Here is a 27,449-nt window from a genome sequence, read left to right as displayed (position 1 = left end):
AATGGTAGCAGTGTAAATAATCAAGATTTTTTTTTTCCTTTTTGGCTGATGTTGGGACTTCTCGAATATTTTAAGCATTGGTTTTTAAATAGCAGTGCTACATCTGACTGTGTGATGAATCTTTACATTTTTGTGAAGCATCAGGAGGTGAAGTGTCGTGTCTGCGTCTGGTGTATCTCATCTGACTATCAATTATAAAGCGACAGATTACAAATGCACAACGTGGAAAAATCGGAGAAGGGACTGTTTTGTTATATGACCATGAGAAAACAGTTTTATAACTAATTCTTAGAAAAGTTATTTGCTTTGGAAAAAAAAAAAAAAAAAAAGAAGAAGAAGTCAGCTTCCTGGATTTTCACAAGCCTGGATTATCCCACAGTCTTGGGGTTAGGAGGAGGACTGGTCCGTACAGCAGTGTACATGGAGCCAACTTTTGCTGTTAGTGAGCACTTCTTTACGAGATTTCTTTAATCCATTGGTTGCAGATTTCTGCAGGAGAAAAATAATTTAATTTAGAAATGGCGCTTGTATCAAAACAATCCAGTTCTCCAGCCAGGTGCTGTGATATACCCAGCCCTGCCGGAGGGCTGCACTTGCTCTTGGCATCTTTCCCTCATTTGCCCTCCACCACCCAGCCTGTCTTCTGAAAGGGCTTCTCCCGTAAAGTCCCCTGCTCTTTTGATAGAGCCATCTGTCTCCTTGGCCCTTCCAGGCTCTCTGGGATGTCTTAGGGATGCAAAGCTCTGTTCTGACATATTTCATTAAATTCAATTAAGAAATGCAGCTCTTTCTCAACGGCCTTGTGCCCCTCTCTCACATGAGGAAGAAACTATTTATCCTCTCACACCGCAGCTATTAGAGCCTTGTGCCAGGCTGATTTATTCTTCGTGCTGGTTAAGATGCCAAAGCCTCCGAGGCCTCCTCTGCCCGTAAGTAAAAGAGCAAGGTCAGCCAGCAGCGCAGAAGGGCAAACTGCTCTTCCCTTGGCTAGATGATGCATCTTCATTTTGACTTTGACTGGCTGCTAACGCCTTGTACTACAGCAGGTGTTAACAAATGGATGGCAGGGGCCCCTTTCCGGGTCTCCTGGTCACACACTGCGCTGTTTGTACTGGGGTGTTGTTGAGGGACTTGAGGGCAGGGGAGAAGCTTGCAGGGAGCCTGATTTTTACAGCCACAGGTGCAATAAAGATCCCCTCAGAAACAAGGGGGGAGCCCCGCAAGGGCCTGGGCCCTGGTGCTGTGCCTCCAGGAGCTGCTGACCTCAACTCCAGAGCTGCTCCAAGGATCGCGGCCATAGGCTGGGGACATTTGGCCCCAACTCCTCGTCCCTGCCTGGCATTTAATATTCACCCTACCCTTTCCTGGGCCTCGCCAGCTTCAGCAGCTGGAAGATCAGCATTTGTTTTCCAGTAATCAGATTGCAGGCAACGTGCTGGAGGATATTGAGGAATAATTTTGACATCATGGGATTTGAATTGATCCTAAGCTGGCCATGCAATGCATTTTATACGCTGCTATCTAATTAGAGGAGATACAGACAGTAATGCCTTTTGTTAAAGCTGCCTAACACTTTCCATTACGAGACCGTGCTTTACAGTTGCTTGTAAATGAGTTATAATAATTTTCTATCTAATTATGGGAGATATGGACAGCAATGTCTTTTGTTAAAGCTACCTAACGCTTTCCATTACAAAACTGTGTTTTACAGTTGCTTGTAAATGAGTTATAATCATTTGGGATGAAATCTGCCAAGCAAGCTCTGCCTCAGCTTATGGTTGTATTTGGCAATTTCATTTTATTTTATTATTTTTAAAATTTTTAAGCGTCCACCTAAGGTATTTCAGGTTTCCAAGAAGGAAGTTTAGGTGTACTGCTGGTGCTTAAGAATTAAGCTGTTTTGTTGAGTGTCATGATGCTGCAAAGATATAAAACTGATGACTTGATATTTGGCATGAAGATACAAGGCACTAAGAATGCCTCTTTCTGAAGCAGCTGGGGCTCCCCAGGACCTCCACAGAAGCTGTTCCTTGTGATAAAAAGAGAGCACGTTGTTTTTTAAGATAAATGAGTACAGAAAGATTGGCTCTTCCAGAGTCTCTGCTCAGGGGCACTGATAACCAGAGTTTTGACATTTCATAGTGTGTGAGCACTTGCCTTTGCAAATTTCCTGTTCTTTAAAAGCAGCAGCTTCATTTTGGGAAGCATAATCTGTGGAAACCGCATGAAATCCAATCTTCTGGGCACCCTATTGAGTCGTAGCGCACATCTTTACCCTGTGCTCCCCGTCACTTTTGATAGATGTTGACTTCCAGTCTGAATGTTTTGGCCTCCAGTTTCATGTGTTCCTCACGCTGCACGTAAAAGCAGATTTTAAAGACATCAAGTGAATAATTCCTCCTTTCACAGAGGAAAGGCGCTGAGAGAAAAAAATGGAAGCAGGAAGAAGTGTAATAATTTAAACCTTGCTGTTGCTCCTTTCCTTTGCACTCATCATAAAGAGAGGAGAAAAGCCCCAGGGATATTTGTACACTCAGCTGAGGAACTTTGTACAACAACTGCAGTATTCCACTTATCTTATTCTTTAGAAAAGTAGTTTGATAATTAGGTTTGTCCTACAGAGAAGCTAAAAAATGTTTGTATGCACCCAGTAGAATAATTAAAGTTTTCCTCTCCAGAAATTTCTGCTTTCTTACTAGGATTTTCACTAGAAAATTCTTTTGTCTTCTTGGTAATAGAGCAAGAGCTTTGCACACATATTCCAAAAACCTCCCACAAACCACTGGTAACCAGTCAGAGGACCTGGTTATGAGCTGGTTTTTCCTTTGGCATGGTTATGTTACAGTTCTGGTCTGTATTGTGGAAATATTTAGTTCTGCTCCCAAAACTGAGCCAGAGCTCTGTAAGATGGGCTGAACCCGTCAACTTGAACTTGGCAATCAGGCCTCATTTGCAGAACAAACTTAAACTGTGATGAGACTGTGCTCCTGCACTTTCTTGTGGTTTTAATGTGGATGGGGGCCAGGCGATGAAAAAAAATTAACATAGTTGAGAAGTCCTGGGAGGAACAGTGTCTGTGAGAACCACGTCAGGAAGCTGGAACTCTTCAGATGGGAAGAAAAGGGCTGTGAAGGGGTCAGATACTGTCAACCAGACTCACCCCCGAGGTCGAGATGATTTCACTCCTCCTTTCTGCCCCCTGGGATGTGTCCTCCTGCAGCACTACATTGAGTTCTGCAAGCTGACACCCTCAGAGGCGGAGAGGTTCCGTGGAAAGTGATAGTTTGGGTCAGATCCTGGAAGATGTCACACTCAGCGTGTGAAGGACGCTTTTCTGGATCGGGGATCAGAGCTGTTCTCGCCTCTCCAGTGCATGCCAGCAGTGCTGCAGGGATGAGAGGCTCTGACAGCTTCGTGCAAGTGAATGAGAGCCTCTGTAATGCAGACCCAGAACCGTGCAACGAGGCTATCCAACTTCAGCGACTCATTTTGTATTCTGCGGGTGATATTCCAGGAAAACAGAGTAGCAGGGTTGTCAGTTTTCCACCATTTAAAGCTATCCAAATCTCCAGTGCATTGGAGACCAGAAAAATTTTATCATTGCCATTCTTCATGGGCGGCAGCACCAGCAGCACTGAAATGGAGCTGCGGCAAGTGTATATTTGTGAGATGGTTGTGTTAAGTTTTCACCTGGGAGCCAGCTGCTTAACTGAATGTGTTGAAAATATCACTCCTCTCTGACCAAAAGAATGAGGCTCTGGGTGAGCTGATGCATCCAACTGTGAAAAATGAACAATGAAAACAATGAAGTTGTCAGTTCTCTTACCAGGATGCAAATAAATATCCGGGCTGTCAGGCTGGCGGTTCTGCTGGACCATTAGTTCAGCACAAAGACATTCCGCAGGGCAGGGGGATGACAGCTGATCCATCACCAGAGAGATCCTACCCTCTGATAAAAGTCTCCTCAGAACGTGCTATGATACATATTTTTAAGCCATGTTATTTAGTGTCAGGCATGGTTAATGTGTGGCACACTTAAGATGTGAGAAGAGTACTATCAGCAGCCAATTTCCAGCTGATCTCCCCAGCACCGGGGTCTGTCTCAGGGTTGCTCCGCGCGATGCCTCCTTTGGTGTGCTCTGGTTGCTTATGGTTCTTCTCTCGTTGCAGCCTGCCAGCGGGACAGGTACGGGCAAGGCTGCGCTCACACCTGCAACTGTCACAACGGAGCGCTCTGTGATCACGTCACCGGCACGTGTGCCTGTACCCCCGGCTGGAAAGGAGCCACCTGCCAAGAAGGTACAGGAATTTCACTCCCCTACTGAAGGATTATAGAAAGGAAAAATGAAACTTCTTGGAGCTTCGCTGCTAGCTGAATCACTATGTTGTCAGTGGTTTTGCACCTGCACAATAGTGCAGCCCAGTCCGTTAGAACAACCTGTGAACCACATCACGGGCACACGTGTTGGGCTGGGCACGGGAGCTCAGTGTACACGAGGCAGAAGGGGCTGAAGCAGAGCTTGGAAGGAGAGTTGATCTCCAGCTGTCTCTCAGAGAGCTGTTCTTGAAGGCTGGCTGGTTGAGGGAGAAAAGGTCCATAAAACCTCCATTTATGCCATTGAAACACAATTCCGTATTTTTTCTATGTTCTGCTTTATTGCCCCATGTGTCTGACTGATGCACGTCATTACCGTGCGTTGTTCCAGACACAGGCCAAATCCAGAACATGCGAAAGGCATCGGGAGCTCCAGCTTTGGCACCCACCCCAGTGTGTGTGACTCAAACACAAGCCCAGCTCCAAGCAGTCCTAGGGAAGGAGGCTGGCAAAGCACTGTCGCTTGTGTTGCACATCCTCTTCTGCTGTAGCCAAACTGAAGTTGTCCCTCCCTGTTGCAGCAGGGTGCTGTCTGTGTGCCTGCCCCTCGGGTGCCTTGTACTGTACGTAAGCAGGGATGGCCAGAGCGTGGTGCGTGTATGGCTGCAGGTGCATGTGGGGAGCTGGGATTTGGGACAACCACCAGCTCAGGGCAACAAGAGGAGGACGTTGAGTACAGGGGATGAAAGCTAGCTGGGGTGGGGGGGTCCACCTTTAAAACCTGATATGAAGAAGACGTTTCATGAAGGGATACAAAGCTGGGAAAGCACCAAACTGGTGATGATCACGTGTGAAATACGCTTTAAAATTTCCTGGTTTGCCTAAAGGCCTCAAACCCTAAACCAAAGCACAAGTAAAACAGCCAAGTATGGAGACATTGCCAAACATACCCTTTTTCTTTAATGATGCATTTGGAGATTTCTGTACCTTTTCTTTTCCCTTTGGAAGTTATGAGGTAGAATAAGTGAGTGAGGATGGCTGAGCCACCCTCCTGTGACTGTGCTTTGGCAGAGGGAGAACTTGCTCCTGTTAGTATTCTAAAAATGTGCCACTCTGCCAGAGATCTCTATTTTTTGTGCCCAAAAAATAGGTTCTACCCATAGGCTCCAACTGTGATGGGAATCAGTGAACTTTCTTAACTTAAAATTAGGTAAACTGTAAAATGTTATCAGCCCGCTGTGGATAGCGAGGTCAATTGCTCATTAGAAAAGTAATTGTGATTTTAAGAGCACAGTACAAATTGATGCTGAAAGCTGCAAATCAATATCTCCATTCCTTGGTGCTGAGGAAGCCGCTGGGAACCAAGATTTGTTTTTCATAGGTGTGAACAGAAAGTCTCAAGGTTGTTTGGCAGATCGTAGTTAACTCACTTCATCAGCTGCCCTTTCATGTATTTTGTTTCAAGAACAGTTTTATTGATGTAATTCCTTGCAAGTCGTGGACCCCGTTTGTATCATGTTGTACCTCCTCCTACCTACACAACCACCGGGGCTACGGAGGGTGTAAGCTGGGCGAAGTTTGCGTTCACCCTGTGCGTGCCTGCACTTCTTATTCTTAATTCAAGGCTGTTGCTGTTAACTCCTCTTTGCAGCCTGTCCTCCGGGGCGGTACGGCGCCAACTGCCTGCAGCGCTGCCTCTGCCGCAGCAAGGCTACGTGTGACCGCGTGACGGGCGAGTGCCGGTGTCCCGAGGGCTGGACGGGAGCAGGCTGTGAGCTCAGTGAGTCTCCTCGTGTTTGCAGCATTCCCATGCCTCATGCCACTGTCCCGGCCTTTGTCACTCTGCTGTCTCATTCCAGAGTGCGAGGACGGGAGATACGGAGAGGGCTGTGGGCAGAACTGCAGCTGCCACCACGGCACTTGTGACCGGCACTTGGGGAAATGCATCTGCCACGCCGGCTGGACAGGGGAGCGCTGCGATGCTGGTGAGGGCAGTTCCTTCTTTAGATTCTTGTTTTTGGCATGCACTTCTGCAGTCAGCTGTTTCTGCTGCAGTATGCAGTCTGTTTCTATTTTGTATCTTAATTTTCCGCTAGTCTGTAGGCCGGTAAGAAATGGTGCAGGTATGAGAGCTCACCATGTCTGTAAGCCCTGGAGGCAGGTCTCTGCTCAACCCAAACACATGCCATGCTCCAAATCATTTTATGTCCTTGTAGTCCTGTTCCCTGCCTGCTAAGAAAACAGAGGTATTTCTTGGCCTTACGGCTCCAAGGAAGAACACATGGAAGGAATTGCCTTGCAAGCAGAATTTGCCAGATCAGCCGCACGCTGCTGCATCTGTGTGTCATTGAGGGCAGCTCAGCAAATCAGGCTGTTATGGTTCAAGTTGCACCTACCTCACATGTCCAGCCTATGGGTCCAAATTGCCCAAATTTGACATAGCTGTCTGGCAGGTAAATCCCTTAAATAGCAACCTCCTAAGCACTAGGTGTCATATGATTGAAATGTGCCTTCAGCGCCTCCACTGGCTTGCTATGACTTTCGCAAGCCACAAGCACTTTTGTGACTCATCATGAGGTGCTGAGGACTCCTGAAGCCTTGGCCACCAAGGAGACCTGTAAAGCCCTTCCATTTCTCTTTAATCACTTTGTAGAGACTCGTGAGGTGGAAAAAAGCACATGGACACCGTTCTCACTGTTCAGACGGCTGTCCGTCAGGCTGTGCACATAACTGTAAAAGTAAATGGCGTCGCCATCTCTAAAGAGACAATCTGGATTTGTACTCTAGACTAGGAGCAAGTCTTTACAATCTTTCATGTGTGGTCTCATTAATAGTCAATGATAAATGCTTATAATCTTTTTAACATATTTTACTTCAATTACATATTCTGGGCATGCAGTCCCCTAAATACACACCGCCAGGTGCAAGAAGAACAATACTGGCGCGTTCGCCAGCGAGCAGTGCTTTCCGTGCAGCAGCACAAGCTGTTGCTCTCTGTCTGCTTCTCCTCGCAGTCTGTCCCCCTGGATTTTTTGGCGAGCGGTGCGAGGAGCAATGTGACTGCATACACAGCGTGTCCTGCCACCACCAGACGGGAGCGTGTCGCTGCGAAAAGGGGTGGCGAGGGAGGCACTGTGACAAACGTGAGTGTCTGCAGGGCATTCAGGGAGCAAAACTTGGGTTGGCGTGGGTGTTCCTCCCCGATCCCGGTGGGTGGCCAGATCCTCTCACTCTGGGTCGGTTCTGAAGTGCTCACAGGGATGGGTGCAGCGGGTTGGTCCAAGGGGGCAGCTCTGTGCTGTCCTACCCAGATGCTAATGGTGTCACCCTTGCAGCTTGCTTGCCTGGCCGCTACGGCACAGGCTGTGCCCAACGGTGCCGGTGCTCTGCTGGCACCCCCTGCCACCACGTGACAGGCGAGTGCAGCTGTCCTCCGGGATTCACCGGCATCAGCTGCGAGAGAAGTAAGTTATAAGGCATGAAACAGCAAAAAAAAAAAAAACAAACACCTACAGGGGATCAATTAATTTCTTAAGTAAAAAGCCGATGATATAGTTAGTGTGTGAGGCAGAAGGAGAAAATAGACTCACAGCAGTGAAGATGGACACGGGTTGGGGTGTGGTGTGCAGCTGCTCCCTGCACTGTGTGCTGCTCAGCCAAATTATTTGGCTGGTTCTCACCTCTGTGCTCAGCGTGGTTTGGGCAGGTGAGGCTTGTCCTCTTGATGTTTCCAGCCCTCAGGCTGGCAGAGAGCAACTGTGGACTGAACTGGATAAAAACAGGGTCACGAGGTGCCACGGGTAAAGCAGCAGCTCTGCTTTCTGTTGGCCTGGTCCATGTGAGAGACCTTCTGTTCCTGCCCATCAGAGCTCATGGAAATGTCATTATCTAATTTTTCTTCAGTGTTGAATTTGGCTGTCTGGAGCTGTCTCTGAAAGTAGGCTTTTTCTGTGACCCTGGCTGCATAGTGTTGTCTTGGTTCTTCCTTGCGTTTTGCCTGAGCGCTGCTTCAGCCAAAAGAAAAGCAACATCCAAAAAGAGTTGACATCCGGATCCCCCATCCTTCACTAAAGGATTAAATTCTTCCCCCAAACCAGTGCAACTTAATAGACATGGCAGTGAGTAACCACCAGGCCTGGCCCTGGCTGAGCCGGCACTGAAAGATGGCAACGGGGCTTGGCTGCTGCTGGGGCCACTCAAGGCAAAAATCAGGATTTGGGGTAGCTGAATATTGCTTGTTCCTGCCAGTAAGAGTTGCTGGAACACCTACAGCTACCGGCTGTGCTCCTGCCACCTTCTGTTGCCTCTCCCCTCCCCTCACGTCCTCTCTGCAAGGTGGCTTGCACACAGTCCAAGGCCTCCTCCTCCGGGATGGCCCAGCTCGGCCTGTGCTGAGAGCTGCCAGCCATGGTTGTTGCCGCTCCACCTCACGATTCCTCTGAGGTCGGTCCGAGCTACAGCAGTCATGCAGTGAGCGGCCGTGTAGGAATTAGACAGGGAAAGTTCACAAAACGCAGGCGATGTGCCTGTCAACGGGCGAAATGAAACCTGTAAAAATGTTTCTGCCAAAGCAGCTTTGCAAGTTTAAACTCCCTGCAAAAGGTAGAATGTCTTTATCCATATGCCTGGTCCCTGGTGAGTTATACTGTTATTTTAGTCAATTTTACCTGACATTTCCCTATGATTTTCTCTAGTGACAAGAAAATTGTACCTGGCCCTTGACAGTTGGTCACAAATTGACTGAACGAAACAAAATCAAGCAGTGAAGTAACCCCCAAGTAAATGCAATAAATCCAAAGTCCCGGAGGATGGCATAGTTCTGTAGGCAGGGGTTTTATTTAATAAATTTGAGCTTTCTCTTTGTTTGAGTGCTATATTTACCAAGACAAATTTAATTTATTCGTTTACATTTCCTCTTCCCCAAGCCTGTCCACCGAGCACGTATGGCAAGAACTGTAACCAAGGCTGTCAGTGCTCCGTCGAGGAGGATTGTCACCCTGTCACTGGCGACTGTGCGTGCCGCCCCGGGTACCACGGGGCCCACTGCGATCGCCGTGAGTATCACCCCGGGATGCCCATCTGGGGGAGGACCGAGACACTCTGAGGCATTTAATTCATCTTTGTCATTACCTTCAGCACTGACTGAGATAAAGTAGCTTATGCTAATTTACAGTAATAAAAATGTTTGCCTTATTGCAAGGGATTTTTTTTTCCTGGGGACCAGCATCATTTGCTACCTAAATTCTTTCCAATTTCATGCTGTGCTGAAGAATATCAATGTAATTCTCTGCGTTTACACTTCTCATCTTCAGCTACGCATGGATATTGGGTTGCTCTGTCATTTCAAAATACCCAGGCCAAAATACTTGCCGAAATCTCTGAGTGCTGAAGTAAGGACAAATGGTTATTATAAAACAACAAGCTGCAATTGGCAATAAATCTAAGTGATTCATAAAGTCAGTTAAGTTGTAGGGCCTTCTGAGGAACAATCAAATTAAACAAATTGTTACTCTGGATAGAAAAATGGTGACTAGCATAGAGGACAAAATGCCAGTTGGCTGAATGCTCCATCATAAAAAATATTCCCAGATCCACATGCCTCATGCCGGTATTTTAGGACATCTGTAAAGTTGTTTCTGGTGGAATGTGGCAACTGATAAGAAACATATACCAAAGTATCCAAAAAAGGAGACAGTTAATTACCTTTTTATTTACAACTTTAATTTTGTTTTTATTCTGTGGCTTGTAATAGTCTTATTAAAAAAAAAAAAAAAAGGAAAGAAAGGGAAAAAAACCTGTCTTCTTTCAAGCTCAGTCTTTCTCTCTCTGGCAAATGCTGATTTTCCTTTCCTAGGAATTCAGCGTGGCTGTGTTTGGTTTGCTTGCTTTTTTGGGTGACAGTTTGGATACAGAGGCCAACTGCAATATGCGTGGCTCTGGTAAGGGTTAACCTGTGCTTTATTCATTGAGCACAAGCAGGTTGGAGGCTCATTTTAGAGACGGACATTTGTATTACCGTCATGTCATCACAAGTTATTCTTTAAAATATAAATGTAAATGTAAGGATTGATTCTATCCTTTGTACATCAGTTCTCACTGTAAGTAAGATTGAAATCCAGCCTTCAAAGTCTAGACTAGAGCCATCTGGATCCATTATACATTAGATTATAATAAATATTATAGTAGAGCAGTAGTGGAGATCAACTATTTAACAGTGTCATTTTAAAAGACTTAATCATGGTTAGCCTATTACCTTTTATGTAGTAATCTTTCAGTAGTCATTACCTGTGCATGTGGTACTAAATCTCCACAGATTATAATAAATGTCCCTGCGCTTGCTTAGATCCTTAGGATTTCCCTTCAAAATTTAAAATTTAAAACATTAATAATTATACTCAAGTTTTGATATATAAAAAAATCTTACAAAATGAAATCTGTGTTTCGTTACATTCAAAGGGCATTTTGTCATGGATTTCTATGTAGCTAGGATTAATCTATATCATATGGGACATGATCCTTCGCAGCGCTGTGTTCTCCTAGATTCCATAAATAAACAGTGTCTTGCACAGCAAATTCTCACATAATAAATAGAGTTTTGTTAAACTTTTACAGGAGAGAGAAGGAAATGGTAGAGATTCACAGAGAGGAAAAAAATTGTCTTGCATCTATGGTTTATTTTTCATATTCTCTCTTATGTTGCTCTGGGCAAGCAAGGAAAACAGTTCAGGTGTGAGTTAGTTTTAGATTTAGGTCAGTGGATTGAGAGATCATGGACCTGATTCTGAAGTGACACTGCCTGACAACCAGAGATTAGCTAGCGTGACTTTGGTAGAAATACTGCTTGTTCCTGCCATCCTCACTACAGAAAGAGCTGGGGCTGCTCCAAGATGAAGAAGCTTTCGATATAATATTAAAACCAGCACAGGGAGCCGCTCCCAAAGACATGAAGTGGGCTTCAGTCCAGTCAACATGTGGTTGGATGCTGCTGGAAACGGTTTCTGGCAACTATTGCTGTATTTATAGTACTGTGAAAAAAGGTTCAAGAAAATATCTATAAAAGGTGTAGTTGGCTGGGAAGTCAAATTTCCAGGAGCCAAGAGCAACGAGGCTTTCATGTTCTCAAATTTTGGAGTGAAGAGCTGAAACAGTCTCTTGGCAGGATCCCGAGGAAGCAGACAAACTAGCAATAAGGTTCCCATCAGTTGTCCATAACTCAGTGGATAGGCAGATCTACTGGAGAGAAGTTAGAAATAAAACCCAGTAAGGGCTGTTGTCACGGACTGAAAAACCATCCTACGTCTCTGTGACATTTATTGAGCTGGGTGAGCTCTGAAAGACCTCACCGACTTTGCCTACAAGCTGTAGGTAAGAGGATGCTTCCAAAAAGTGTTTCTGACAGTGCAATTAATAATATTGGTAGGGAAAGCCCTAGAGTACGTGGTTGGTATGAAAAGATTTAGGAACTCTTGGTCGGGGCAAGCCCACCCAAACCAGAAGGAAAAAATCAGGAAATGAGTTAGAAATCTGGCCGCTTCCCCTGCCGTTCTCAGAATAACATGTCAGATGCACAGGAAACTGTTAAATTAGAAAATGTCTTTATTAGATAACTGGTGGTTAGAGGCTAACCCTCTTTATGAATACCGAGCCTGCTTAAATGGCAGGACGCTGTGTAAATTGCCCAAGCTTTCTGCATAGAAGCTCTGCTGCAAAGCAGTAGCAGCTGAGATGGCCTTGTTAGTAATCATGGGAACACTGCAGCCAATGGGATTGCCCTGCTTTTGCTGCTTCCTACTGACTAAAGCTAAGGGAAATGCTGCAAGGGTAAATAAATTGGTACGGGGGGAATTGCTGCATCCCCTTGGAACAGCTCTTGCTAGTCTTGAGCTGAGGAACAGCTCTGAAAGCTTTGCCGTGGACAATCTGCGTGTATGGGAGTGTGGGAAACTGAATTAAAAGAGAGGAAAGCCAAAAGATGACTGAAAGGAAAGGGAGGAGGAAAGGAGAAAGTCACTCAGAGTCCAATTTAATCACTGAATCAGGGTGTGTCCTTAGCTTCATTTCTTAGTGGAAATCTAATAGGTGCTGCAGGGCTCACACCTTGATGCCAGGGTTTGCACATGAAACAGATTTTCTGTACCGACAGATGGAAGCAGTGATGACGAAGTATTCATTGAGAAGAAGCCATGGTTGAGAAAGGCTGAGGAGAGTATCCGCATGTTGGAAAAGTGTGTATCTGTTTAGTCCTGATGATCTGCTATCCTGATTTGAGCAGAAGCCAATTTTCAATTTTATTTTAAAAGGCATCCCTTTAAAGCTTTACCGTAAGCTCTCCCTCTCTGTTGAGTGGTTCAAAAAATCCATGGATTTCTCCAGGCACTCACACTATGCTTTCATGCCTTCAGAAAAGAGAGAAAATATATGAAGTTCCTTATGCACAGATTGCAAGAGATCTGTTGCCTGGAGACGTGCAAATATATATTCAGCCAGATTGCCAAAGTAGCCATAGGCTTTCCTTTGGTGGGGATTAACAGAAGGAAGGAAGGAGCAAAGAAACGTCATTCAGAGGTAGCAGCATGAATGCAAACGTAGAATGATGATCATGTTGCTCTGAAAGCACTGGCTTTTCTCCCTTCCAGTACACTGGGAAACTGGGGGAGCAACTTGCTTCTCCAAGCGGTGGTGGTGTGCTGGAGTCAGCCCTGGCAGCCGGAGGAACATGCCTAGCAGCTCTGCCCAGCTCTTTTCCTCAGTTCCAGCTTCTGTGTCTCTAAAGAGTATCCTGAAAACATGAGCTAAGTGTGGCAGATGCATTGATGTCCTCCTGATCTTGTATTCGATGTTCCTTCAACATGAGCTGTCCAGAAAGAAAGCAGAAATATTTGCTATCACCCAGAAAAAGCTTTATTTTTCTCAGACAAATTTTGGCTTTGCATTTAAAGCACCTCTCTGCTGTATCTATCTTCTGAGAAGGTGTCTCCTGAGATTTCGTCTTATTGTCATGCGCATGTTTTCATAGCCCTCCACTAGATTTGCCAGAGCAATGCAAACGCCAGTTTGGAGTGAAAAAATAGTTACAGAGGAATCAAACTTTCTGCTACTTAAACTTTTTTTTTTACAGGATGAGACTTGCCCTCTGCCTAGAACTGGTCAGCTAAAACGACAGCTAAATGAGGCAGGGACTCAGGCAGGCTGTTGCTGTCCAGAGGAGGAGGGACCAGGGCCCCATCTCCCCATCTCTGCCATGGAAAGGGGGAACGCATTGATTTGGAATAGAAACCTGGGAGAAAAATGTCTGAAGAGCCGGGCTTGCTTTTCTTGCTACCTTCACATATGAGAAATGGGAAGAGCAGAGCCAGGAGCAGCAGGCTCAGTAGCAGCAGTCGGGCAGACTCCCCAGGGCTTTGACTTGGAGTTGGAGAGGAGAGCACTGCCCAAGGCAACCATCTGCTTGTCAATGCCTACTTCTGGCCCTCCAGAAGCAAATAGATTTAGAAAATGAAAATCTAATTTTGGATGAAAGTAACAAAGTGCTTATGACATGAAGTGCAACGGTCCCAGTAGCAACATAGCCTAATTAACTTTTTTTATTATTATTATTTTTTAAACAGGGTGTCCAAAAGGTACTTATGGTTCATACTGCCAAAAAGCCTGTAAATGCATGAATGGAGGCCACTGCGACCCCGTGTCGGGAACTTGTGACTGCGCGCCTGGTTTCATTGGAGCTGACTGTAGTAGAAGTAAGCCAACATTCATGTTCTGCTTCGTTCAAAAAATAGCAGAGAGAATAATCCACAGAAGAATTTGTCAGTATAAAACCAGACAGATCCCGGTTACCTCCTCCTTGAACTGTAAATCAGGATTCCAGCTTTGTAAAAATTCTCTTGCAAAATATTTTCCCTCTCTTCTGCGTGAGTAGAAACAAGGACACTCATCCCAGGATTACAACCTGCTTGCCCAAATTTATTTCTAGAGCCAACTCAGCATGAATTGCTCAAGTTCCTTCTTCCTGTCCAAAATTTCTAGGTTGAGAAATTATCTCAATATTTTGCTTCACGCTATGGTGCCATTATTTTCAATAAATGGGAAAAAGATCAAGTTTTGTCATGGCAAAACTGGTAAAGGCTCCATGGCAACCCTGCTCTTACTTCTCTATTTAAGTGCTAAATTTTGTGACTGAATTTCTGTGGTATTTCCAAAGCTGTGATCTCCTTATATGGGTAAACGCAGCACCATTAGGATTTCCACTTACAATACCTGTACTGACCATAGAGGTTTAGTGCTAATCAGAGCTTACCTGATGTTTTATTATATTCAGTCACTTTCTGAAGTTTTCCTCAGCTTATTCACAGAAACACAATGCTCAGGCATCTCTAGCTTGGCTCTTCAGCGTAAGAGAGCATCAATATTAAAGAAGGAAAGAAATCTTTAGCTGGAAGCATGTGCAGCTGATATTTCAGTTGTGCACTCACCTTTCTGGTGGAAAACCTACTCAATATTTCATGTGTAAGCCTGAATTTTATTTATAACCTCAAAAAAAAAAGTTTCAGAGAAGGAAGCAGTCATGTCTTTGGGTGGGTTTTGTTTTCACAGTTGTAGTTTTGAAGCACTTTAGCTGGGATAAAAAGGAAGCCGACTCTACCTGTAGGATCCTGCTTTCATTGGAAATGAAATCTGGCATTGGATACCCAGGGTGTTTAACAAAAGACTGTGTTTCCTTCAGCTTGCCCTGAAAATCGATTTGGGAAGGACTGCACCCAGTTCTGTGCATGTGGTAAAGGTCAGTGCGACCCACGGACTGGCAAGTGTACCTGTCCTCCGGGCCAAACGGGACCCAGCTGTCAGCAAGGTAACAAAGCGGGACCTGAGGTCATCTTGTCAGTTGGGCACGTAGTTGTAACAACCAGCAAATAAAACTCAGTGCCAAACATTGTTTATGGATGTGTTTCCCAATGTATTTGGAGCCAACGTGTGCTTGATAACACTGCAGCTTGCTGTACTTTGTAGGATCTCAGCCCTTGTCCCCCTCTGCCCGTCTCCTGCCCACATCTCACCTCTTTTTTCCACCAGCAGCACCATTGCTCTGGTTTCTCTACAAAACTAAAGTCACTGCTTTCAGAGACTGCACAAACATAAAGCTGGGGAGAAGAGCAGTGTATGCCACACAACGTGAGCACTGTGAGAGCACAGTGGATGAATGGGGCTATATTTAGCAAATTACTTTAACTAGAAAAGTGAAAGGAGAGGATTTGCTGAAGAGGAGGCATTGAAGGATGGGACAAAGGGAGGAGAGCAAGAAAAGCAAATATAGAGTGGAGCTAAGTGAGATGATCAGGAGAGACAAGGAGTGTTTGGATGAAATTGCTAGTAAGGACAGAATGTAGAAATGCATGTGTCCCACGGTCCTCAGGTACATCAGGTAATTGGGATACTCGGTGGGGAGCATGTGTTTGTATTAATCCCTGTCACCTTCGTCTTTTTTGGGGGATGCTAATTTATTTTTTTCCAAACTTTGTTAATTCTCTGTAGTGTGTCCCCAGGGACAATATGGCCCCAACTGCCGCCTGACATGTGCCTGTCAGAACGGCGGTATCTGTGACCACGTGGATGGCAGCTGCACTTGCGGACTCGGCTGGACAGGAAGAGCATGTGAGAAAGGTAATTTTCTGCTTTGATGCTAGTGAACGTGTACCTTCCAGCAGGGGTGTGCAGTGGCTGTGGATTTTCAAACAGGGACAGGTTTTGCTTTAGCCGGGACTCTCTCCCAGCTGGATTCATCTCAGTAGCTTCTCTCCTGCTGTATTGCCTCAAGTTAGAGCTTTAGATATTTTATTTTAGAGGCAGTTTCCTTGTGAGTCCTCATAATTTAATCCTCATAAATTCCTGTGCATGGACTCTTATTTCTTCTGTCCAACTTTTGTGTTCTTTTTTCATGGGAACATTGCTTTGTATCTTCTTTCACACACTCTGCCAAAGTTTGAAGAAGACGGCATCTCTGTCCTCTCATTACAGTCTCTTGATATTCTTTTCCATTTGACATTGGACTGCAGTTAAACTTCCCATGTATTGATTTCTCTGATGTTCTGGCAACATCAGTCCAAAGCAATTGAAATTGTCATGCTATCACATCCTTACTTCTCCATGTCAGCTCTCCCTTACACAAGGCAAAGCACACTTAACAGAATATGCTCAGTTTTCACTCCAGAAAACCTCCTGCCAGCCCAGCGTAATCTTTTCATGTGTCTTTCCCTTCATCCCATCTCCCAAAAGAGTGCATTTCTGTGTTCCCATTTCTCGTTATAGATAAGAGATATCTGTAGAGTTACGGACTTAGGTGGGCAGGAAACCATGAGTTTACTGATATGATGTCAAATGAACGGTCAGCTTCACGTTTAACATGATATCATAATTACATTATAGCTGCCAGAGTGCAGTGTCCTCAGCACTCTCCAGGACCCTCATTTACGGCCTTCCTGCCCCTGACGTTGGTTGAATAACCAGCTCCAACTCCATACGTATCTCTACCAAGAACTGGTTGTTATAGAGGCACCCAGAAAGGACAGGTTTTAAGCAGAATTCTTCTATGCAATTGTTTCCCTTTGTACCTGACAAGAGTCATAGACCTGTTTCTTATATGCATGTATATAAGAATATATGCATATATGGAGTCATCATATCAATCCCACAGTGGACAAGCACTAAACTACACCTACAAAATAGTGCAGTTAACCAATAACTGGCTAATAGCGTGTTGCGTAGGCTGTGTTCAACTCTGTGTCTGTTCCTTGAAATCTCTGTAACCACTCATGGGCTGCGGTTGGGTTGCAAGGCCCTGGTGGGGTCATGCAGGTACCATGTGGAATAGCAGATCACGTGTGCATCCCCTAGGTGTGCTTAAACAAGAAGTCTCTGCTGTCAAGTACCGGGGCAGACATGTACACATCACGTAAAGGACGGTGTGTGGTGTCGTTAGAAAGATCTTCAGTGTTTATCTTTTGAGACAGATACTAAGCTATTGGAAAACTCAACCTTAATTTCCACAGCAGCATGGTTTTGAGTCTGTTTTGACTAGAAATCAAAGCTAATCAGGCGTCTTTTTTCTGTTGATTAGATATGATGGTCTTGAAAGATCTTGTCTGACATTTGCAGAGTTAGAATCTGATTATGTGGATGGCCACGCTCAGTTAAGTCGGCCTGCACAGATTCCAATTATCACAGCCGTGGAAGTTAACTTCTGTAGAAATGATGCATAGATTAATTGTATTGACACAGTCACTTTTGCATGACTTGACTTTCAGCAATTTGAGATGTGTTTAGTTCTGTAAAAGTAGATATCTAATTATACGTGGAAAGTCTGTCACTATGTGTGAAAAAATCACCTCCCATTTTTATTAGGAGTCAAATAGTGTGATCTCCAATGATAACACAGAGGAGGAAAAGCTCTGTGTTTTCTTTCACACTTTGGAAGTGTCTAAAGACAGTATTGCTGTAGATGTAGGGAAAAAAAAGAAAAGACACCATTTATTCTGTGGCTTCAAGACACTTTAGGGGGTGTGAAGGTTCAACATGGACTGTATGGAGAGATGAATTTAAAGAGGTAGACTATAAGAAGTACAGAAAAAGTGAGTTCTTCAAACATCCATAAAGCAATTCTCATCAAAGTAAGTAAGCATGTAATAATAGTGCAGAAATGCCGTGCCTTCAGTGAGCACACCTGCATGAAGAGAAGGAAATTCATAACAATTGTTCACCTGAGCTCTGCAAGTTATTACTTGGGCATTACATCTCAGCTGTAAAAGCTGTCAGGTAGGAGCTTTTCTGGGTGAGGTCACTGATTCTTTCTTGTTTTGTTTGTTTGTTTGTTCTTTGTCCGCATGTGGTCAGCAGAATGTCTCCCTGGGAAGTACGGCTCTGGCTGCGGCTTGGACTGCATGTGTCAGCACAACGGCACTTGTGACAGGTTCACGGGGTGCTGCCGGTGCCCCGAAGGGTATTACGGACGCTCCTGCGAGCACAGTAAGAACCCCGCAGCAGCCCGGGTCGCCTGGTTTCCAGCAGTAACACAATGTGGGGTGTCAGAGCGGTTCGGCGGCGGTTCAGTTAAAGTTCTGGGGGTGTTCCAGATCACCCGTCTGCTTCCAGGCATAGTAACTTGCATTCCTCTGACGTCGGGGTGTTGCTGGTGAGTTTAAGAGCAGATGGGATTATTAGCAGTAATGGTAAATACCGCTTTTGTTGGCTCCCAGGGAAGGTAGCTGCAAATACAGAGGATTTTAAAGGGATGTATGTTTTTCTTAATAAACTTTCCTCACTTGACACTTTCATTTCTCAGGGTGCCCCCTTGGATTTTACGGGCTAAGCTGTCTTCATGCATGCGCCTGTAAAAATGGAGCGAGCTGCGATGCCGTGACGGGGCAGTGCATTTGTCCTTCAGGTTATCAGGGTGTCCACTGTGACAAAGGTACTTACACCCATCTGATGTAAAAAAAAATAAATAAATCACACAATCATTTAAAAGTTTGTTTGCTGAGAGCAACATCTTCCATATTTTGAGCTTTGTGAATATCCTGGAACATTGAACGTGTGATCATTTACCTGTTACATAGCTGGGTGTTCTCATTTCCTTATAAATTAACTAACCTGGTTTTGATTAACGGAGTGAAAGTCCTGGTCTCCATGCTGTCTTGCAGCAATGAGTTCCACATGTTGCTTATTAGGAATAAGTTCCCTGTACTGATTTTAAATTTGCTTCTAAAATTCCAAGTAAGATTATTAAATTGGTGCATGTCAAGCCAGTTGAGTGTTATGGAATGGTCTACTGAAGAGTTCTAATTAAAAAGGAAAATAAGTGCCAGTAACATTTTGGGACAGATTTACAGATACTTTTGATATGTTGGATTAGATGAAACCAGCAGAAAGAGAGTTCATATAAATATTATGCCTGTTCCACTGTATTCAGTCCTTCATTAACGCTGGCATTTGCACAAGGTTCAGCTGAGAGTTTATGAGCTTTTCTCCGAGACATCCTTCAAAAGCTCCTCTTGCCTGATGTGTTTCTTGCAATGCCCACGTGCAGTGCACCTAAAACCACACTTTTCCCACCAGGCTGTGACAGTGGGTGGTTTGGAGAGAGCTGCCAGCATCGGTGTGACTGCGGAGGAGCTCCCTGTGACCCAGCCACTGGGAAGTGCCTCTGCCCACCTGGGAAGACCGGAGACAAGTGCGACAGTGGTAAGAGGAATATTTTCTAGGGGCTGAACTACACACAGTTAAACCAATGTGACCCGTTTTTTGGTCTGAGCACAACTGTGAAAGGACATTTGCCAGTACAAAGAATTCAAGAACACATTGTTTGCAGCAAATTACTCTTGTGCATATTATCACCATTTTTAGCACCAGGCTGTACTCTTGATTTAATCAATATTTAAATTGATAGACTGATAGGGAAACCATGTATGGGTCAGCAGTAAAATGTCATTGAGTTTCAGAGAACAGGTGCTGCTGAACAGCACACCGAGAAGCCCACAGGTTCTGCAGATGAGTGGGCACAAAGGGATCAGATCACGTGGATGTTTTGTCACAGGGACATTTGTGGGGGATTCAGACCAATGCAAAAGTGTCCAGCTCCAGATGAGGGTAATGGAGCTGCAACAGCTGTTCCTGGCTCTGGGATTCAGCGGTAGTCCGGGAACGTTTAATCCAAATAGAATTGCCTCATTTGCAGCACAGACACTTGGTTGTGTGTTTAGTAAATGGTTGGCCCACAAAAGCAGGATTATTTTGCAACAAGGGTATAAAAATAGGTGAGAAAATTCTCCTGTGAAGAAAACCAAGCAACTGATGAAACTGTTGCAGGGTTGAGACGCAGTAAGGACAGGCAAGGTTCTTGAGCCAGATTCTGATCTCAGTTGTGCTGGTGGAAATTTAGGGTAATCGGTAGAAAGAATCACACTGGTTTAAACAAGTGTAAGAATAGATGTGTGATCCTAACATCGTGGCAAACAAGATAAGGGAGTGAACGCCCATGTGCTAATTAATGTTGGAGGATCACACAAGGAACCACAATCCTCCCAAGCCCCAGAATCACAAGGGGGGAATATTATTCCTCCTTTCATTCTAGGAGAGGGCAGGAAACAGCTTTAAATACCCTGCTATTAATGCAAGCGAGGGGTCAAGTAATCGCTGGGAGCTTAAGGGCTAGTGCAATCCAAAAAAATAAAAGGAAGAATGGTTTGCTTGCAGGACTGCACTGCCACGTGGCTAGAAAAAGAAGCAACCCAGTCTCCAGGCACTGGTGCGACTGGGACTTACACACCCTGCAGCGAGGAGGGCTCTGTGCACCCAGAGGCCTTGCCAGTGAAATTTTAGCAGAAATGGAACGCAAGGGGGAAGCTCAGCACCAAAAATCTGAGCCGAGTTCTTGCTTCTTGCAAAATCTAGGAGTCATTTTTATTTTTCTTAAATCAACTGGGATAGCCCCCATCCATGAAAAGCTGTTATGGGGTAGGTTTTATTTGCATTTTTATTTTCAATTAGGCTTAGTTCATCTGTGATATAACTGTGAGCAGCTGTGTCTGTGCAGCAGCCATAAAGATAAAAGGCCTGATTTTAATTTGAACTCTGGTAAAGCACCCATTAAACAGGCAAAATGTTAATTAAAAAGAAAAAAAAGAGAGAGAATATAACAGACTTTTATGGGCGCTCCTTTTCTGTAGTAAATTAACATTGCAGACTTTCAAACAGATGTCTTAAATACACATTGTTATTAACATGAAAATGTGGTATTACATAAATTAAAATCAGGTCCAGAGGTGTTCGCGGAGACCTTTTCTCATAACATTTCCTAATTGAAAAGGCCAAGCTCCGAGCACATGGGGAGAGTTCTGCCACGTGTTGGGGCTGCAGCTGATGCCGGGCTCGGGAGCACTTTTATTTACCTCATGGTGCCTGCGTGAGAAAGCAAGCGCCTGGATTATTTACAGCGGTTTTCGGCGAGGTGAGGGAGAGAGGGCCATTGTTTACAATGCATTTAGCACCCTGCCCTGTGACCTGCTGCTAACTTTCTCTTCCTGCCTGTGCTCCAAATGCATAAAAAATTGCAATGAGCATTTGTCAGCCTAGGCATGAAATGTTCTTGTCCATCCTTTGCAGGGGAGGTAGATGGGAGTGAGACCTTTTGTGAGCTGAAATTGCCAGGAGGCAGCAGAGTTGTGTGATCAGAGCACGATGTATGAATATACATAAAATGGATTAATTTCCAGTCCCACTTTCTGTGAGTAGCTCTTTGCTGCTGCTCGCTGGCAGCCAAGCCAGTAGAGAGCCACAGGAGATAGTGTGGCTCCAGGACGCTGACAGGAACTTTCCTGAGCAAATCCCAAGATCAGGGGCTGCCAACCCCTGGTTGGACACCGGGGAAGATTCCCGTTCCGGGAACCTCTTTAGGACAGCTGGGTTACAGTTTGGGTGGACCACGCGGTAGATGAAACTTGAGGCCTGCAAGGCTTTCCAAAATGTTATGTTTTAATATTAGCAGATGTAGGTGTCTAAGCAGCTTCCTGATCTGTATCTCCTGACAGAAATACAGCAAAAGCATGTTATTATTTAAGACAGTTTCTTATACAGCGTAATAATAACTGATTTAATTTTTTTTTTTTTTTAGTTTTATATTGGTAAGCATGTAACTTTGGGCAAAACAAGGTTAATTCTTCTAACCCAGATTCTTACGCCAGATGGTAGCAGGAGATTAAAAAACAATATTATTTTCACTTCAGCAGTTGAGCCTAACAAAGCTTCCCCTTGTCTGTAGAACTTGATGGAAGTCTACATTCTCACCAGAGCATGTGTGAAGTTTATATTCTGTCCCAGGGACTTTTATGATTTTTTTTTTAATAAATATCCTTAATTTTCTCACTGTGTTTGCATTTTGCCCTGAATGCTGTCCTTGGTCTCAATTCCTTCCATTTCTGTCCACGCATTTTCAAGGAGGCTCTTCTGTAGCACAGCCATCAAACAGGGAGAAGCATTCACCCTCTTCCAAACACTTCTGTCCTTCCAGGATGCAAGTCGGACCAGTACGGCCCCAACTGCTCTCTGCGATGCCAGTGTGCCAGCAAATCCCAGTGCAATCCCTACAACGGGAAGTGCGTGTGCCCAGCCACATGGATGGGGCCAACCTGCAAAGAAGGTAACACAAGCTGGTGGTGCACGGGCTTTCTTAGTCAAAGAAATCATGCACTGACCATGGTCAGTGGACCTCGTGGACAGGAGTAGCACCCCATCATGCCAACATGCTGCTCAGCAGCAGCCACCGCTGTTTCTGCGTCAGGCTGTGTGATGCAGTAGCCCTTCTGCACTTCCCTCTCTGGTGAAAAACTCAGAGCCCAGGATAGACGCAGCTTTGCTTGGAAGGGTTGTGTTGGTGTGTGCTGCCCTCCCAAAGGCCCAGGAGCCTGATGTCACAAATGCCAGAGGATACTGCAGACACTGGGATTCATTCCGGGTGGCTGTGAGGCCTTGGTCTAGCTGGTTTCCCCTCAGAGCAGGCTGTGATGTGGAGAGGTTGTGCTGCTTGCTTAAGGGTTCCTGTGTCTGCCTCCAGCACAGCAGTACGCTCTTCTGTGCCCGTAGGTATGAAATTGTGCCCTGAAAGAGCTGATATCCCACAGCCTTGTGAGATGAAGAGGTTTAGTTGCTGTGCATACCATCACACTCACATACTGTTCATAGAGATGGCAGGTTTTGAAGAGCTTGATGAGATCTGCTAAGTGGCTGGATAAGTAGATAAAGCATTGAAAAATAGACTTGGATTGATCTGTGAGGGCCCAAGGAGTTCAGCATGCTGTCACAAAAGGTTTTTGTCTGTCTGTGTTTTTGTTGTTGTTCTCTTGTTGTTTTGTTTTGTTTTTAATTTAGGTAATTTCTCTTCATGATTTACAGTACTGTGTGCTGTTTCCTTTCACATGTAGTCTAAACATGTCTGGCTCGTTGGTGTTACCATACACGTCTGCCATTAGTTTAGGAAATATTTGGGGAACCTTCCATTTAAGAGTAGCTTTTACTGTTTTGATGGTTCCATCTGCCTCTGTGAGGAAGCCAGTTAACTCAGTCCTCTCCCTTCCTTTGAAGGGTACCATTTATTAAATTATTTAAGTGTAAATTGTATAATCTATATAATATTTCAGTATTATGTTATATAGGCCTAAGACTGCGTTTCTACTTAATTCTCTAGGTGGCCCTCCAAAGCCTCCTTTTTATGAAGAACAAACTCAAGAAAGAGGGAGTATTTTTCCAAGAGCTCTACAACAGTAACATTTGGACTAATAAATGAACTGTTTTATATGCACAGACGGTATTTGAATTTGGATATGAAAACAGCTATTCAATTCAGCTTGAGTTGTGCTGAAGTATTCACACTTCTTATGGAAGACTACAGAGGCCATTTAGTAGCTGGATCCTTTTAAAAAGTTGAATCTGTTTCATGTATTTATTCCTAGCCTCTTGCCCCTCCATTAATCTGCTCGGGACACTCGTTCTGATATACACGATAATTCATTCTTTGAAAGCTTGGACATGTTTTTAGTAAAACCAGCTCCAGAGAGTATCAGGATAAGCAGCATGTAACACATCAACTGACAGTGAGCCACACCATCTACAAGTGACTTTCTAAACCCACTTGACAACCGGCATGAAGTTAAATGAGTGCTTAACATATTAAGAAGCCAATACGGATTCACTGCAAAATCACGTTGCACAGAAACTAGTGAAATTCACCAAATTCCTCTTTGAAAAATATCTTATGCTCTAGAAAAACATCCAGTCTAATTTTAATACTGCAACTGATGAAGAATCCACCACAGTCCTTGTTAAGATGTTAATTAATTGAAGAATATGTGCCATTTCAAGTATGGATGGGTCAGAAGGTCTCCATCTGTATCTTGCTTGCATCCGAGTCTCTTTTCTAAAGAGCAGGATGTCATCTGTCAGGCTCCTCTGGCTTTCTGCATTCTCCCATTTTGCCAGCTGAGTTTCTCAGTGGTTTGTCGAGTCAGACTGTGCTGTTCTTGTAAAACTCTAACATCAAATGCAGAAAGTTTTATCCTGGATGGAGAAAGTGGATAGTTAGCAAGGATATGTATGTGTAATGATAATGTGTGCTCTGTGTGTAATGGATTATAATGTGCTCTTACTGCACAATAACTTCACCGCCAGTTTTAAAAAGTCCTTCATGATGCCATTCAACAGCTGCTGTTGTTCACTTAGAACAAGGACATTTTGGTGCTATGTTGTATGTTTACACAGGTTGTTCCTTAATATAGGACCAAGTCGTTATACAGAAATAATGTTCTTTATTATGATATTCTGGATTAACCAGGCTAGAAGATTTCAGAGTGCCTCTTCTCACCTCTTTTTAGGTTCAGAGTTACAAAACCTTGGTAGTAACCTCTTGAGTCTGACTAGATCAAAAGTGCACTTAGTAAAAGACACCAGGACCGTGGGCACTGGGGGCAAGGTAGTACGAGCTGTTCCAGGACTTGTGTTCACACACCACAACAAACTGCAACACTGCGAGAAAATATTTTTGTCTTAAAAGAGAGAAAGTGACAATAATTGACGCTAACTTGTGATTTTTAAGAATGTTTATTGTTGCAGTTGGTTAATGAGTATGTGAAGTAACAGTTACCCCGTGGTTCACCCCAGGTCTTAACCCAATCTGCGGCCATTAGCTGTCTGCTACGGAGCAAGTTCCGCTTGCTCACCTGGGACTGTAATTCAAACTGTGATCTACTGAAAGCAATACAGGTTTGGGAAGTGTTTTTCAAGCTTATTGTTGCTATTCATCACTTCATATGTATTGGAAGCCATCGTAAACTCAGTAAAGATATTTGTGACTGTGACCAAATTAATTAACCAACTGCTTTCAGCCAGAAAAATCTCAGGGGTTGATTCTGATCCCTTGTCATTTCTTTGTTATAGCTGAATAAATCACTAGAACCTTTGCTTGATGACGTAAACATCACAAAATTGTTGTCCCCAAACTAGTCAGAAGCGAGTGGTTCTCAGCAGGCCTTTTCTGTCAGCTATGACATTTTATATGTTCTTTTGGAGATGTGCTGGCCTAGGTTTGATCTGAAACTGGTGTGAAGTTGGGACAATTTAACTGAATTGGAACTGTTAAGGTAAATCTTGTGCAAGACAATTAGATATCATCATAGTAACTGCTGGGGAAAAAGAACCATCCAAGTCAAGCGACCGACCTCTTTTGATCCTATGTATTTACTACAAACTACAACAGTAATGCAGGCGTTACATTCAAAATTTGTCATATTATAATAGAATAGATAGTTTGGAAGAGACCTCTGGAGGTACAGGCTTCTCCTTAAAGCACGGTCAACTTCAAAGTTAAATGAGGTTGCTGCGAGATCATCCAGTAATGTTAAATATCTCCGAGGATGGACAGCCCACAACCTCTTTGGGGCCCTGCCCAGTGCATGCTCACATTTTTTTTCCTAGTTTCTGACCAGAATTTCCCATGTTTCAACTTCTGTCCACTGCCTCTCGTCCTTTCAATGTTCATGTCTGAGAAGAGTTTGGCTTCACCTTGTCTGCAGCCCCCATGGGGTAGATGAAGACAGCAACAGCACCTCCAAAGGTCTTCTCTGCTGAGGACTGAGGGCACCCTGCTCCCTCGGAGCCTCCTGTGAGATGTGTGCCCCAGCCTCTGGTTACCTCCACGACCCTTCGCCAGCACCAGTCCTGTCTGTTGGACATTTCGGTTCTCAGAAAGATGCCCGATGTCTGGTGTGGTTACTCAGCAGCTAATGCACAAAACCCAAGAACTTACATTTTGCTGTTTGACAGCAGTTTATAAAATGTACTGTTTTCTTATCTTTGTATACCTGTGTGCGATTAAATCAAACGGGGAACTTTTCCCAAGCCATATTCTTTACACCTGTGTACTCTTGTTTACATTTTCCACAGTATCTTGATATTAGAATTGTAAATATGTACTATAAAGGAAGTAAAAGATTTTGTATTAAGTATTTTTAAAGAATGTCACAATGTTAGGTACATGATGAAACACGTATTTTAAGTGACTGATACTGAGCCTGTGCCAATGAATCGGGGGCCCAAGTAGATCTGCTTGGGAAATATTTTCAGCAAACATTTTTTTTTAAAGATTGGAAAATGCCAATTCATACAAAACTATTCATATGCAATAGTCTTTTTTATTAATTCCTCCTTCAAAATATTTCTTAGCTTCTTTATGTTATTGCCCTGGGGACAGAAGTTCACTTCAGTGCCGTTAAACAGATCATTCTGATCTGGGGCTCAATATGATTTTTTTGTTCCAAAACATCGAACAAAGCACAATCATATAAAGATGAAAATAAAAATTAAGTATTTAAAAAATATTAAAAGAAGACTTTTCAATGTCTTTTCTTGGTTTGCTATTTGTGAAGGCTTTCACTTTTTTCACAAAGCGGGGAAAATGTTTTCAGGATGTCATTTTCTAAAAGAAGAATTAAAACCTTTCATCGTTAGCTATTGTCAGTTTACTTGCTTATGATATCATTAATACGTTTTGATGCTCCTTACTTCACATTAACAAATGTACCTAATTCTGTGCCTGAAAAATAGTCTTTATTAGACTGCATGGACTTTTTGTAGTGGAAAAGCTACTCAATCAGCTTTCTAATAGATTGGCATTGTGGCAGGTGAGTGGGAAGTGCGCTTAATTACTACTAAAATAATGTAACTGGTTGTTTGGTTCATCAGCAAAGGACTGTCAGGATGAACATTCTGAACATAGCACTGCTGTTTGTTGAAAATGAAAGTGAAAACTTCAGTGAAAATGGTTTGTGATTTAAATTTATGTCCATCTTCCACTTGGTAATGACTTTCTTGGCTATCTGATTCCCAGAGGACTGAAGTTAATTATGCTTTCTTGAAACGAGTGCTCTGTGTATCCCACTGTAACACACTTGCATACACAGATAACTCTTTTTAGAAAGACATTTAAATTATTTTGAACATGCAATTTCTGCACGAAATGCCACTCTCTTTCCTTGTTGTGTATTCCAGATAACTGCACTTTGAGAAGAGTGGAAATGAGCTGAGTGTAACTCAGCGGATCCAG

The 27,449-nt window shown here is 44.0% G+C and overlaps 1 protein-coding gene across 3 annotated transcripts in view; it reads left to right on the top strand.

Annotated features, from left to right (window-relative positions):
• Positions 1-25,789, top strand: part of LOC118171476 (multiple epidermal growth factor-like domains protein 6) — a 187,508-nt gene extending 161,719 nt beyond the window's left edge. For 2 of the 3 annotated variants that reach the window (XM_035334625.1, XM_035334626.1), the window contains 14 exons: positions 4,171-4,299; positions 5,967-6,095; positions 6,175-6,300; positions 7,330-7,458; positions 7,651-7,779; positions 9,241-9,369; positions 13,924-14,052; positions 15,036-15,161; positions 15,842-15,970; positions 18,200-18,328; positions 18,645-18,773; positions 19,418-19,543; positions 22,368-22,496; positions 23,541-25,789. In XM_035334625.1, coding sequence (XP_035190516.1) covers positions 4,171-4,299; positions 5,967-6,095; positions 6,175-6,300; positions 7,330-7,458; positions 7,651-7,779; positions 9,241-9,369; positions 13,924-14,052; positions 15,036-15,161; positions 15,842-15,970; positions 18,200-18,328; positions 18,645-18,773; positions 19,418-19,543; positions 22,368-22,496; positions 23,541-23,620 — 1,748 coding nt within the window. In that variant the 3' untranslated portion in view covers positions 23,621-25,789. Of the gene's footprint in view, positions 1-4,170; positions 4,300-5,966; positions 6,096-6,174; positions 6,301-7,329; positions 7,459-7,650; positions 7,780-9,240; positions 9,370-13,923; positions 14,053-15,035; positions 15,162-15,841; positions 15,971-18,199; positions 18,329-18,644; positions 18,774-19,417; positions 19,544-22,367; positions 22,497-23,540 lie in introns of those variants that run through there. The other variant, XR_004753230.1, reaches the window with a different exon arrangement.
• The last annotated feature ends 1,660 nt before the right edge of the window (positions 25,790-27,449 follow it).

Source organism: Oxyura jamaicensis, chromosome 9 (genome assembly GCF_011077185.1).
Source record: "Oxyura jamaicensis isolate SHBP4307 breed ruddy duck chromosome 9, BPBGC_Ojam_1.0, whole genome shotgun sequence".
In the NCBI taxonomy this organism is placed as follows: Eukaryota; Metazoa; Chordata; class Aves; order Anseriformes; family Anatidae; genus Oxyura; species Oxyura jamaicensis.
The sequence above is the reverse complement of the archived record's forward strand: the minus strand, read 5'-3'. Positions and strand labels throughout refer to the sequence as shown.